The 13,242-nt window shown below is 36.5% G+C and overlaps 1 protein-coding gene across 1 annotated transcript in view; it reads right to left on the bottom strand.

Annotated features, from left to right (window-relative positions):
• CTNNA3 (catenin alpha 3) overlaps window positions 1-13,242 on the bottom strand; it is a 486,398-nt gene that overhangs the window by 46,548 nt on the left and 426,608 nt on the right. The window contains exon 7 of the mRNA XM_073793552.1: window positions 2,767-3,030. Coding sequence (XP_073649653.1) covers window positions 2,767-3,030 — 264 coding nt within the window. The remainder of the gene's footprint in view (window positions 1-2,766; window positions 3,031-13,242) is intronic.

The following is a 13,242-nucleotide window of genomic DNA, read 5'->3' as shown; positions in this document are numbered from 1 at the left end:
TCCCTCCTGCCTTGATAAGAAGAAGGGAGGTAGCAACTTATCTTACAAAAGGGAAGACTCTATCACTATGCCTATGCCCACTCCCATCAAAACTACACCCATACACACACGCAGACACACAAAGACACACACAGACACACACTTTCTCCTCCTCTCCAACCACTGCCATTTCTTGTCTGCAGCAGCCACTTTCAACTAAAGTGAGAAAAGAGAAGTCCCTGAAGGAAGACAACTTCAAAATATTCTATCTTCTTCTAAAATCCTAAGAATATAGAAAAAGGTGTCTGAGATAAACTGGACCTCTTATACAAGCATCACCTGATACAATTCTATTTAGTACTATGAAAAAAGTGATACACAATCCCATCTACCCACTCTTGCAAATTTCACCTCACAATACTAGTCACTCCTCATACACAGACTACTTCTACTTAAATAACCCAGGTACCCAAAAAATAATTTTTCACTAAAAAGTTATGCCATCTTTTGGACTGGGTTACATATATAATTTCTCTGATAGTTCCAATAAACTAAGAATCGTAGAACAAGTTTTGTTGAATTTTGATTAACCACATTAAGCTCTACCTGTGAGAATTCAGTATAATACAGAAGTTGGAAATATCTTCTAGAGTCAGACATACTAGATTCACATCCTGGTTACTACCACTCACTAGCCTTCTGACTTGAGCAAGTTAAAAAGCATACATAAGTCTCAGTTTTATTTTCTGTAAAACAAACAAACAAGAAAAAAACATATCTTATATGGACACTGTAACAATTAAGTGATAAATTTATGTTAAGTGTTTAGCTATCAAGAAATGTTACATATTAATGTATGGGGGACCTAATGTTCTGCTAGTATCACTGGTATAAAATTAGTTAGAAACATAATCTTGCCCACAGTGTGTTTTCAATCTTATTGTGAAGACAGAATGCTCATCTAATAGACAAGTTTACTGAGTACCCATTACACAGGGCAAACATTTACATGATGGGGTATTATTAAAGAATCACCACTAATTTTCTACCTTAGACAAATAGGTCCTAAGATTTTCACATAAATGCTAATAATTAGGAAGTTAACAGATTTTTTCACTGATGCCAAAAATTAGGAATTTAATAATGTTAGGTTAGAAATGAAGAAATCTGTTTAAGACATGTAACTAAAGGAAAAACATATGGAAAGGCTATTCTAAACTTAAATGAATTAGATATCTAATAAGTTTATTGTGACAGTAATAATGTTAAGAACATATAGGAATTATAGGTTATGTGTTTATTTTTTTAAGTTATCAGTAAAACTTTAGTAATTTTAATTGTGTTGATTTCTTGATTATGGAAGAATCTTCTGCCAAATAGTCACCTCCACAACTAATAATGAAAGCTAAGATTTATTGAGCACTTACTATGTGCCAGTCACTGCTATGAGCATTTTTACATGTATTATTAATTCACTGACGCAGACAACACTAAGATATAGGTCCTATTATTATCCTCAATTTATAGGTAAGAAAACTGAGAGTTCAATAAAATAGCTTGCTTAAGGTCACAAGGGCAGTATCCACCAGACCTGGGATAGGAACTCAGGCATTTGGGCTCCTGATCCCTTATCTTTAAGCATTACACCGTGTTGTCTTCCATTAAGCAAGTACTTATCTGACTTGGATAACCAATGATCTTTGACATCATACTGGAATGTCTAACAAATCTCTCAACTCAACATGTTGAAAATTGAGTTGCTGATCTTCCTCTCAAAAATGGCTTCACCCACAGTCTTCCCCATCATAGTTGATAAAAACTTAATCCATCCAGTTGCTCAAGCCAAAAAACAAACAACAAAAAACCTTGTAATTATCTGTGGTAGACACAGAGGTTTACTGCCCACATCCCCCTTCCAGGCAGGACTTGCTGCCTACCTGTGGAAGGTGAGGCCAGCAGATGGCCCCCCAGCTGTCAGTTCCTTCAGGGTCTGCAGCAGCTGCAGAGGGCTTATCCCCAGCCCCCCTGCCTGCAGGTAAGACCCTTCCCAGGGTAGGGTGACCTGCTTCCAGTGATTGAAAGAGGCCTGGGCCTGGCTATTTCTTGAGGTTACCACTCTCTCCAGAGCTCCCTACTCATTGGTGGCTTTGTGGGTCTGGCTCACAGGTAGACTTCTTCCTCTGCTCAGTCCTGCTCCCTTCCTCTCCCCTCACACATGTTGATTCCTAATAACACCTTGTATCCCAAATTCTGTCCAGTGTGTGCTTCTAGAGGAGCTAACCTGCAACACCAGCCATGACTCTTCCCTTTTCACTTACACCCCACAACCATTCTGTCAAATCCGGTTGGCTCTACTTACAAAATTTAGCCTTAATATTCACTAGCCACCCTAGTCCAAACTAAAATGTGAGGAGTTCAAGAGAGCAGCACTCAATTGTATCCCAAGCATAAAGAACAGCGCCAAAAATAAGTATTTGTGGAATGAATAAATCCTACATTTCATAAATTGATCTGTGTAAAATAAAGTCATCATTTCAATGTAATTAACAATTCCAATTTAAATGCATTGGCTTCCTTGGCAGAGATGTAAAGGAATCAGAAGTTTACTGATGGAATAGTGTCCTGCTATTCAATTCTTTGGAAAACACAGACAATGATAGAGACTGATTAGGTCACTGGATTTTTATTTACTCATACTCTGAACTCCAACCCAAGGATCTGAGAACACCTATCTATTAATTTTCATATTGGTGCATCAAATCACATTTTAATTTTCTCTCAACTTACCTCAAGCTCATCAAGGGCACTTCCCAGGGTTGCTGCCTGAGGTTCTGGTGGGACTAACACATTCTGGATGCCTTGCGAAGCATTTGAAATTACATTGAGGGCATTCTGAATTTCTTCACAAACTGTGTCCTTGCTGGCTTTGAGGGAAGCGACATCAGAATGTTCCAAACAAGCTGAACAAATTGAATGCAATATGGGGGAGTTCTCCTTCAATGAGGCCCGGGCACCTGCAATTTCATCCCTCTGATTTGGAGATTTTAGGTCCTGAGGAAAGAAATAAAAAGAGAGGTTATAGAAGAAAGATTTATGCCAAGAAACTCCATTTTTCTGCCAATAAAAATGAAAAGATAATAGACACTAGGAATTCATAACGATAAGTTAAAATAAAGGGCATAAATTATTTCTATACTCCTACTGATTCTGTTAAAATTTCTGTAATAGGAAAGCTAAGCCATAGCAAATAAAGGTCACAATGGTACAGATGTGTGGTAACTGAGTAACTCTTACATTTGTCAGTCATATACTTATAAGTCAGAAAAATACTTTGGCTTTCACATTATGAAGTGAATTATAAGACAGCCTGAATTACAAGGATGCTGATTACTTATTTGCATAGATGGTGATGATTGCATTGAACTTTTTTGTTAAAACTACACCAATTAAGTTAAGAATACTAAATTAAACTTCCCACCATTCAGCTATCTTCCACTCTTTTTCAGAAATACTTGCTAATAAGTTAATCCTGGATTTTTCTTTCTTTGACATTTATTCAAACAAATAGTTAGTGAGCATTTAGTATATGCTAGCCCTTGTGCTTAGATGTCAAGTGCACAGAAGTGAACAATCCTGAAAGGACCTTGTTCTCCTGAAGCTTATGTTCTTGTTTGAGGGGGAGGGGGCCTAAAGACAAACAGATAAACTAGGTAAAACCAATACATAAGACAATTTCAGGTAATGAAAAATGCTATCGAGAAAACACAACACTGACTGACTTGAGAAGAGAAGCTCTTTAGCTTGGGTGGTCAGAGAAGATATTTCCTCAGAGATGACATTTGCAATAAATATAAATGAAAAGCATTTCAAACAGTGGGAGGAGAGGAAAGAGAAAGTCCTATATAAGTGACAACTGGTTAAAACTAGCTCAATATACAGTGAAAAACCCTGGCAAGTACTCCTTTAACCAAGAGATGAATGTTAACATCATCAGTGATGTCACATGGCTAGCGAGTGCTCCTTGATATGTTGTGACAAGACGAGTACTCCATCTGTCTGGAATTCTCTCCAAAAGCCCACAGTCTCAGTCTAATCATGAGGAAAACAACAAACAAAACCAGACTGGGGAAAATCCTACATGATACCTGGACTGTATCCGTCAAGACTGTTAAGGTCACAAAAAACAAAGAGACTGACTGATAAACTGTCACAGACCAGAGGAAACTGGGGAGACATGATAACTAAATGCAGCATAGAACCCTGGATCAGATCCTGGAACAGAAAAAAAGACATTAATGGGAAAACTGATGAATTCCAAAAAAAGCCCAGAGTTTAGTTAATAGTAATGCATCAATGTTTGTTCATTGTGGCTAATGTAAGACATTAACAATGAAGGAAATCAGAAGAAAAGTGGATGGGAAATTTCTGTACTATCATTGCAACCTTTCTGGAAATCTAAAATTATTAATATAAATAAAAAGTTTATTTTAAAGAAAACTAATTCAAGCGAACTTAACAATAACTTATGCATTCCACATACAATATCTCATGTAATCCTTATAACAACTCATGATACATATTATTCTCCCTTTTAAAGATGAGAAAACTGATATCTAGAGAGACTGAGTTCATGAGCCAACTGACAAAGCTAAATGGTGGCATTTCTTGCATTGTAACCCAAGTCAGTGCAACTGCTAAGCCATGATCCTAACAGCTATGTTATACTCTTTCCTGTGTGGGAAGGATTTCTCTTATTTGCTACTACACAAGGATGTGAGGACCTGTGTTGTATAATGACTTATAATTTATAAAGTGCTTCTGGATAGTATCTCACTGACCATCACAACACCCTTTAAGGCAATAAGGCTGGTGTTATTAGCCCCATTTTAACTAAATGAGTATTTAGTCTAAGGAGATTAAAAGGCTGATAAAAGAACAGATGTAAACCTAAGTCTTCTGATGGCAAATCCCATGACTCTGCTACCTTCGGATAATGTTACCTGAGGTTAATAAATGGCAGCACTACTATATTTTTAGCTCCTTCCTTTCTGAAAATAAAGGCTGTCTGCTACTTCATGCAGGATTTGGGGGTAATTAACTGTTTTACAAGATGTAGGGAAGACAGAAGTAGCTGTCTACCCACTGTTCTTAGCTAGGACATGGAAGCAACCTAAGTGTCCATGGACAGAGGAATGGATAAAGAAGTTGTGGCACATATATACAATGGAATATTACTCAGCCATAAAAAGAAACAAAATTGAGTTATTTGTAATGAGGTGGATGGACCTAGAGTCTGTCATACAGAGTGAAGTAAGTCAGAAAGAGAAAAACAAATACCGTATGCTAACACATATATACGGAATCTAAAAAAAAAACAGAAAGGTTCTGAAGAATATAGGGGCAGGACAGGAATAAAGACGCAGATGTAGAGAATGGACTTGAGGACACGGGGAGGGGGAAGGGTAAGTTGGGATGAAGTGAGAGAGTGGCATGGACTTATATATACTACCAAATGTAAAATAAATAGCTAGTGGGAAGCAGCCGCATAGCACAGGCAGATCAGCTCGGTGCTTTGTGACCACCTAGAGGGGTGGGATAGGGAGGGTGGGAGGGAGACTCAAGAGGGAGGAGATACGGGGATATACGTATATGTATAGCTGATTCACTTTGTTATACAATAGAAACTAACACACAATTGTAAAGCAATTATACTCCAATAAAGATGTTAAAAAAATAAATGAATAAAGGACATGTGCCAAAAAAAAGGAAAACAGCATGTGCAAAGGCCTGAGGCATAACAGAGCAAGGAGTATGCATGCTACTGCAGGTGGCACTACAAGTATAGGGACGCTAAGCAGGAATGGTGATGAATCCAGCTAGAAACGCAGGCAGATGCCATGTTAAGGAACTGCGAGAGAAACAAGCTCAGATGTGTACTTTCAAAGATTGCTCTAGCAGTGACCATTTAGTGATTAGAGAGAATGAAATTTCAGTCAGGGAGACCAGGCAATAATCCAGGTAAAAGACAATGAGTGCCTGAACGCTGAACACTATTGCTAGGCTGTAGTAGGATGGATCCAGAAATATTTAGGAGGCAAAAACAGTAAGACTCTGTGATACTTAGATGGAAGGGGGTGGAGGTATCTAGAAGCATCTAGAAAATTGTTTTCACCATTGTGCACATCGTGATGCATTCAGCCAGATGGAGAATACAGAATGAATAATGCATTTGGAAGAGAAAGGTAAAGTACTTTTTGTCATCTGTGAAATGTGAGATGCCAGCATAATATCCAAATTAAAATATACTATACATGGATCTAGACTTAAGCTAGAAATAGAGATCTGTGAATCACTAACTCATAGCTGGGAGCCGAAGTCATGTGTGTGAAGGTTACAGGGCCTTCACCCAGGATGAATGTTACAATAAGGAGAAGAACCTAGGATTCATCATAAGTTGTTTCTTGAAGATATAAACCTGAACATTTTGTGTTCTAGACTAAGAAGCTAAATATGTATTGTAAATTACCAAGAAGGACATCAGAAGATACTGAACTCTCCAAAAACCAAAGAAGCAAGCAAAAACACATGCACACCCTAGAGTTTAGGACCCAAAGTACTGTGGATAATTACGGTCACTATACTTTAAAAAAAAGAATTAAAGAAATGTTTTTAAGAAAAGCAATTTGGAAGACAGGATGACTTCTGTATGAGGGAGTTAAAAATATGGGGTCTGTTTACTTCAAAAAAGTGAAATTTATATTGGAATACACATGATTTTTTAATAACCTAGACATAATGAATGAATTTGACAAGTTGTTAATGGACTTCTTTACTAAATCTAGAAACAACAGATCAAAGATGAAGCTTTTTAGATTTGAGTGAAATCACTTAAAAAGATATCTATTCCATCCACCTCCCTAGAGTCTGTCATACAGAGTGAAGTAAGTCAGAAAGAGAAAGACAAATACCGTATGCTAACACATATATATGGAATCTAAGAAAAAAAAAATGTCATGAAGAACCTAGGGGTAAGATGGGAATAAAGACACAGACCTACTAGAGAATGGACCTGAGGATATGGGGAGGGGGAAGGGTAAGCTGGGACAAAGCGAGAGAGTGGCACGGACATATATACACTACCAAATGTAAAATAGATAGCTAGTGGGAAGCAGCTGCATAGCACAGGGAGATCAGCTCGGTGCTTTGTGACCACCTAGAGGGGTGGGATAGGGAGAGTGGGAGGGAGGGAGACACAAGAGGGAAGAGATATGGGAACATATGTATATGTATAACTGATTCACTTTGTTATAAAGCAGAAACTAACACACCACTGTAAAGCAATTGTACTCCAATAAAGATGTAAAAAAAAAAAGAATAAAGATGTTAATAAAATGTATATATATATATTCATATTGCTGTCTCTCTCACTTCATTATACTTCCCTTGAATGAAAGCACTATAACTTATTTATTTTTTATCCATTATCTAGTAGTACATGGCATGTATTAGGAACTTAATCATTTTTTTGAAGAAACAAATAGACAAATGAATAAGAAATAAGTAAGAGAAAGTTATGCTCAGAAAGGATAAGAAACTTGGGATATGATTATTCCAAGAAATCAAATGTGTGGAAAATATACATAATCCGGAGAGTCTAGACAAACTTGTACATGATAATGCCACAGAAAGCTAAAGAGTAAAATTAAATTATACCTATCTGTACATCAAATGTTAGTGAAGCCATTGATATAACTGCTTTGGAAAACCAGCAGTGCCTACCGAAGCTAAACATATGTATATATTAATGAATGTGTATGAACCAGCTCTATTCCACTCCTGGGAGAAGATACACTCTTACAGAAATATTTTCATATGTTCATTAAAAGACATATAAAAGTGTTCGCATAGCACAGGGAGATCAGCTCGGTGCTTTGTGACCACTTAGAGGGGTGGGATAGGGAGGGTGGGAGGGAGGGAGACGCAAGCGGGAAGAGATATGGGAACATATGTGTATATATAACTGATTCATTTTGTTGTGAAGCTGAAACTAACATACCATTGTAAAGCAATTATACTCCAATAAAGATGTTTAAAAAAAAAATAAAAAAAAATAAAAAAAGTGTTCATAGAAACACTCTTCATAGAGCCCCAAATTAGGGACAACCCAAAGTAATGAGAATGAACAAAATGCAGTTACATGCTACAATACGAAATATGGAATGAAAAACACCAGACACGAAAGAGTACATATTACTTGATTCCATCTATATAAAGTTCAAACTCAGGCAAAACTAATCTATAGTTTTAGGAATCAGAATAGTGTTTATTCTTGAGGGGCGATTAGAGACTGGAAACGGGCATAAGGGATCTTTTGAATTTTGGTAATTTTCTGTTTCTTGATCTGGGTGCTTGTTACCTTGCAGGTGGTGTGTTTGGCTTGGAGAATTCATTGACCTGTATGTGTATAAGCTGTACATTTTTATGTACGTATGTTATACTTCAGTTTTTAAAGTTTATACAAAATCAGACAAAACAAAAGTGTTAATAAAGCCAAGCAAATATTCACTGGTATAAATAAGCTATAGACCTGTCATGTTACATTTCCCATGATATTTAGGGAAGGATGAAAACATTGGATATGCAGTCCATTTGCAAGTATCTTCTACCAACTTAAGGGCTTCTGTCTAAAAAAGAAAAAAATCTAAATGTTTGAAAAATAAAAAAGGAAAGCTCCGATAGCTTACCCATCAGAAAGGGCAAAGCTAAAGGATTTTCACAGCAATTGATTCCACATACCCTTGAACAAACCCACATTTCAAAAAATCAGAGAAAACTTCCTTACTAAGCTACCTCCCTGCCCAAGTAGAATAGCTCAGCAGATACTCTGCTCAACAAAGCAGAACTACATGCAAATTACTGAGTTTCTCTTCCAGGTGTTTAAATGAAGAATGAAGTTTCTGGAGCTGACAAACCCACTTCTCTGGTAGTGGAGGGAAGGGAGATCATAAAGAGTAGTTTTTTTTTTCTTTTTTTTTTTTTTTTTGCGGTACGCGGGTCTCTCACTGTTGTGGCCTCTCCTTTTGCGGGGCACAGGCTCCGGACGCGCAGGCTCAGCAGCCATGGCTCACGGGCCTAGCTGCTCCGCGGCATGTGGGATCCTCCCGGACCGGGGCACGAATCCGTGTCCCCTGCATCGGCAGGTGGACTCTCAACCACTGCGCCACCAGGGAAGCCCGTAGTTTTGTTTTCTTAAGACTAAGAAGACATGCAGAGAAAAGCCTGATGGACAATTTGCTATTTGGATTCCATTCTTCGTTGACTTCTATCCCCAATCTTCTCTCTGCCAAGATGTTGCCTGCTAACTGCATCATTGGTCAGTGGGCAGCTTCATGTTCTATCAGAAAACAAAATAGTGCAAACACCTGCTAATTTTAATGTTTTTCTCCAAAATAAATTAGGAAGTTGAATACTTAGCCTTAACTGAGCTGAGGGATATAGGATGGTGAAACAAGAGTAGACTACAGAGATAAAAAGAAGGTTCTGAAGGAAAAAAAAAAAAAAGATTGAAAATATGCAAGATTTTACAATCAAAACATTGTTAAGCAGCAGAGAGAGATCTTCACTGCTTTTCTACACTTATTTCCCATTTTCTATTTCATGTTAGTAGGACAAATTCAATAAAGGAGAAAATTAAAGAATTCTTCAAATTCAAATAGAAAACTAAGAAACCATATAATGATTGTATCAAGATATCCCCAAAGTATATACTCTGGGCCATTAATGCATGTCTTAAGTAGTTGTAATACACCAAAGTGAATATTAATACCTCCAAAGGAACCTCCTAGGAAAGCAATATTACTTAATTCTAATGCAGACTACTGTGTCAGTTAAGAAAATGTATATGTAAAGTTCAGAAACACACTATATTCATTTCATTTTCTATCTATCTGAAACAAATACAATACTATGTATTCATCTATTATTTGCCTTGAATTTATACCTAAAAAAAATTCTATCTGAAGTCATGTGTCATGATTAAAGGAAAAAGAATAAGCAGAAAAACATAAAAATAATGAGCTACTTCAGTAAGATCTAATTGCTATACTTCATGCTTTCCTTCCATTTGTGTGTATACTTCATCACTTAATCTAACAAAATTCAAATATCCATAAATCAGAAAACTTTTCCCGTATAGATTAATTAACACCAATGGGAGTTAAGTTGGATTTTAACATCTAGTCAAGGATCAATAAATATCATTATCCTTACAATTCCTTATTTAAGTTTCTGTGACTCACTTGTCAGAAATAAATCACCATTTTCCAAATATTCTGGTGCATCTAAGAAAGCAAATAGCATCATTTAGTATAAATGGGATCCAAACTCAGAGATGTTGATGCAACTTCCTAGTTAATAATCCCTTACGTTCATGGAGTGGCTTATCCTGTTTAACATGTTTCCAGTCACTCTTTCACAAAGAATCCCATGAGGAGATACAAAAAGTGCTATTATTTTTTTTAATTAATAAAAAGTGGTAGTGGTAATTGTTTTTAAGAAAGCCAACATTTATTAAATAGCTATAATGCTTCCTACATGAAAGCACTCTCTATTCTTTCTCATTTAATGGCCCAGCTATAAACAAGATCCAGGATTGGCTCCTGTCTTACCACTCTTTCTACCCAATGCTATTCTTTTTGTTATTGTCAGTAGCTTCATTATCTCTCACAAAGTCTGTCTAAGGACTTTCCTAAAACCCTACAGTTCTGTAGTAGCCCAAAAGAAAATACACATTTCAGGCATACCTTCTTGACAAATAACTGTCACACCTAATATAACGCAGATTAGAAACTTATTCCTTAATTGAGTTTCAGAATAAGACTAATAAGATAACCTCAGGCAAAAATTATAACACTAAATTCAAATGTGATTGATAAGGTCATTTAGTTTGCCCCAAAATATAAGTGAATGATACATGATGAAAGAGTAAAATTAATAAGTATCATCTTCACTATTGTAATCTACCTTTGATAAAATAACAACTCTAAACATAGCATCTTAGTAGTGATAACTTAATGGTTGCTTTTCCCAGAGCAAAAAACTTTTTGGCTTTTACGTTTAATTCAACAGGCTTGAAAAACCTGCTACAAGGTGTGACTTAAAAGCTAAGGGTGAAATGAGGCAAACGCTGAGCAACTCCAAGGCAGGAAGTCTGTCTCATCAGGAAAATAGAAGGAACTTTGGGGTTACAATTCCAACACAAAAGCACTCCAATAGCAGGAGCTTTTGATTGTAATAATTAACCTTACTTCAGCTACAAAATGGGGATAATAATTAATAATTATTAAATAATTAATAATATAATATTTAATAATTATTATTAATAATAATTAATACCTCACAGGGTATTAATGAGGTTACCTAATTTAATGTGAAACATTTTTCCAGCATTTTCTTACTTGACCTCTCTCTATACAACAAACTATTGGCCATATTCCCTCCTTAAATATTTCTCCCCTGTCTCCTTAAATGACAATACTGAATTTAAATTGACAGGTAGTGATCTCTCTACTGAGCTCCAGGAGCATAACTCAAGTTGGATCTCAAAATATACATGCCCAAAATTGAACCCATTGCTTTTCTTATACACACTCCCAAATATGTTTCTCCTCCAACATTCTCAGACTGAAGGGCCCCAATATCCAGCTGACTAACAATAAACTTAAGGAATATCCTTGACCCTTCCATTCCTTCATCCCAGCCATTAGGTGAGATCTGTTATTCTCCTCATTAAATATTTCTCCAGTAAGTACCCTTTGTTCTCGTCCTCATTACTAGTAGTAGTCTAGTGGGGAAATGATTAGGGAGAAAACAGAGGAAGTGCTTGTGAAAACACAGAGGACAGAACAAATTAGAGAAATATTAAAGACAACTTTTTGACTAATACGATATTTTGTTAATAACACAATCAGAGGAGTCTCTCTAAACTTCAAATATGATCCTCACTCCCCAATTTAAATTTTTCAAGTGACTGTTAATTAACACAATATCTCTCATATTGTTTATTACAGACAAGCATGATCTGGACTCCAGCTTCTCTCTCTAGCCTTACATTCTACCACTTCTCTCACAGGCACCCTTTTCTCCAGCCACACAGAATCACATGAGGTTCTACAGGTGCCTTTGCATGAGCTATGTCCCTGCCTCCCCGCATATCTCCTGCTATATGTCCATTCATCCTTCAAGACAATTTGGATTCTCATGTTCTATCATCCACGGACACACTCATGTGTTCCAATAGTACTTACACAGCACTAATCTAGGACTTATTAAACCATTACCATTTGCTATATTTATTCATGGATACATCTGTGTCTCTCACTGAATTAAGAGTTCCTATTGGAGCCAAAATGATGTCTTAATTCTTTCATTCCCTGGGCCTTGTATAGGAGCTGGCACAGAATGACCAATGAATTAATAATACAACTTTAAAGACATGAGAAAACTTTGAGGGTTACTGCCTTAAGATAATTTACTTTTCCATGAGATAAAATTTTGAATTTTGGAAAAGGAAATCACAACTGCAAAAAGCTAAGGTATACTCATTCTAGAATGGAAATGTTCTTCTTTAATTGTGTTCCCAATTAGGCTAACTAGATTTGCCTATGAACTATTCTTCCAAGTGTTCTGGACTAGCTGTTGATGACAGTTTTTAGCACTTACATGTAAGTGTGCCATTCAGTACTTATTGCTGTGTATCCCAGGTTGTTCTGAAAAATATCTGATTTCTAATTACATTCCCCAGCAGGAGGCAAGACCTTGAGGAAATGCATGTAAGATATCCCATATTTGCCATGCTTTTCAGAAAGTTAAGTTAGTGCTCCCTACCTTGACCAACAATCAGATCCATCTGATTGAGGAAAACAGAAATAATTTAGGTTAATAATCTTGTTAACTTTTGAGTATTCTTAGATACTGATTTCAAGAAGTATTTATACAGTGGAACTGAACTAAGAGCTAGAAGGAAATACAAAGTAAAAATAAGCACCCACTCTGAAGTCCTCTGCTCTCTAGAAATTGTTAAATAATAATATGCTAAAATAAAATGTTGGAATAGATCAGAATTACTATAGGAAGTGTAAGGAAAAGCATGCATAGGTTAGGAACTGCTTCATAGAGAGGCAGGTGAGCATTTCAAAATGCACCAGGTAAAAGAGAGCCAAAAAATCTCACACAAAAGTCAGCTGGCTCTCTAATATGCTTCTC

The sequence above is a fragment of the Tursiops truncatus genome, chromosome 16, assembly GCF_011762595.2.
Source record: "Tursiops truncatus isolate mTurTru1 chromosome 16, mTurTru1.mat.Y, whole genome shotgun sequence".
NCBI classification, from domain to species: Eukaryota; Metazoa; Chordata; class Mammalia; order Artiodactyla; family Delphinidae; genus Tursiops; species Tursiops truncatus.
Note: the sequence above shows the minus strand (reverse complement) of the source record. Positions and strands in the feature narration are given on the sequence as shown.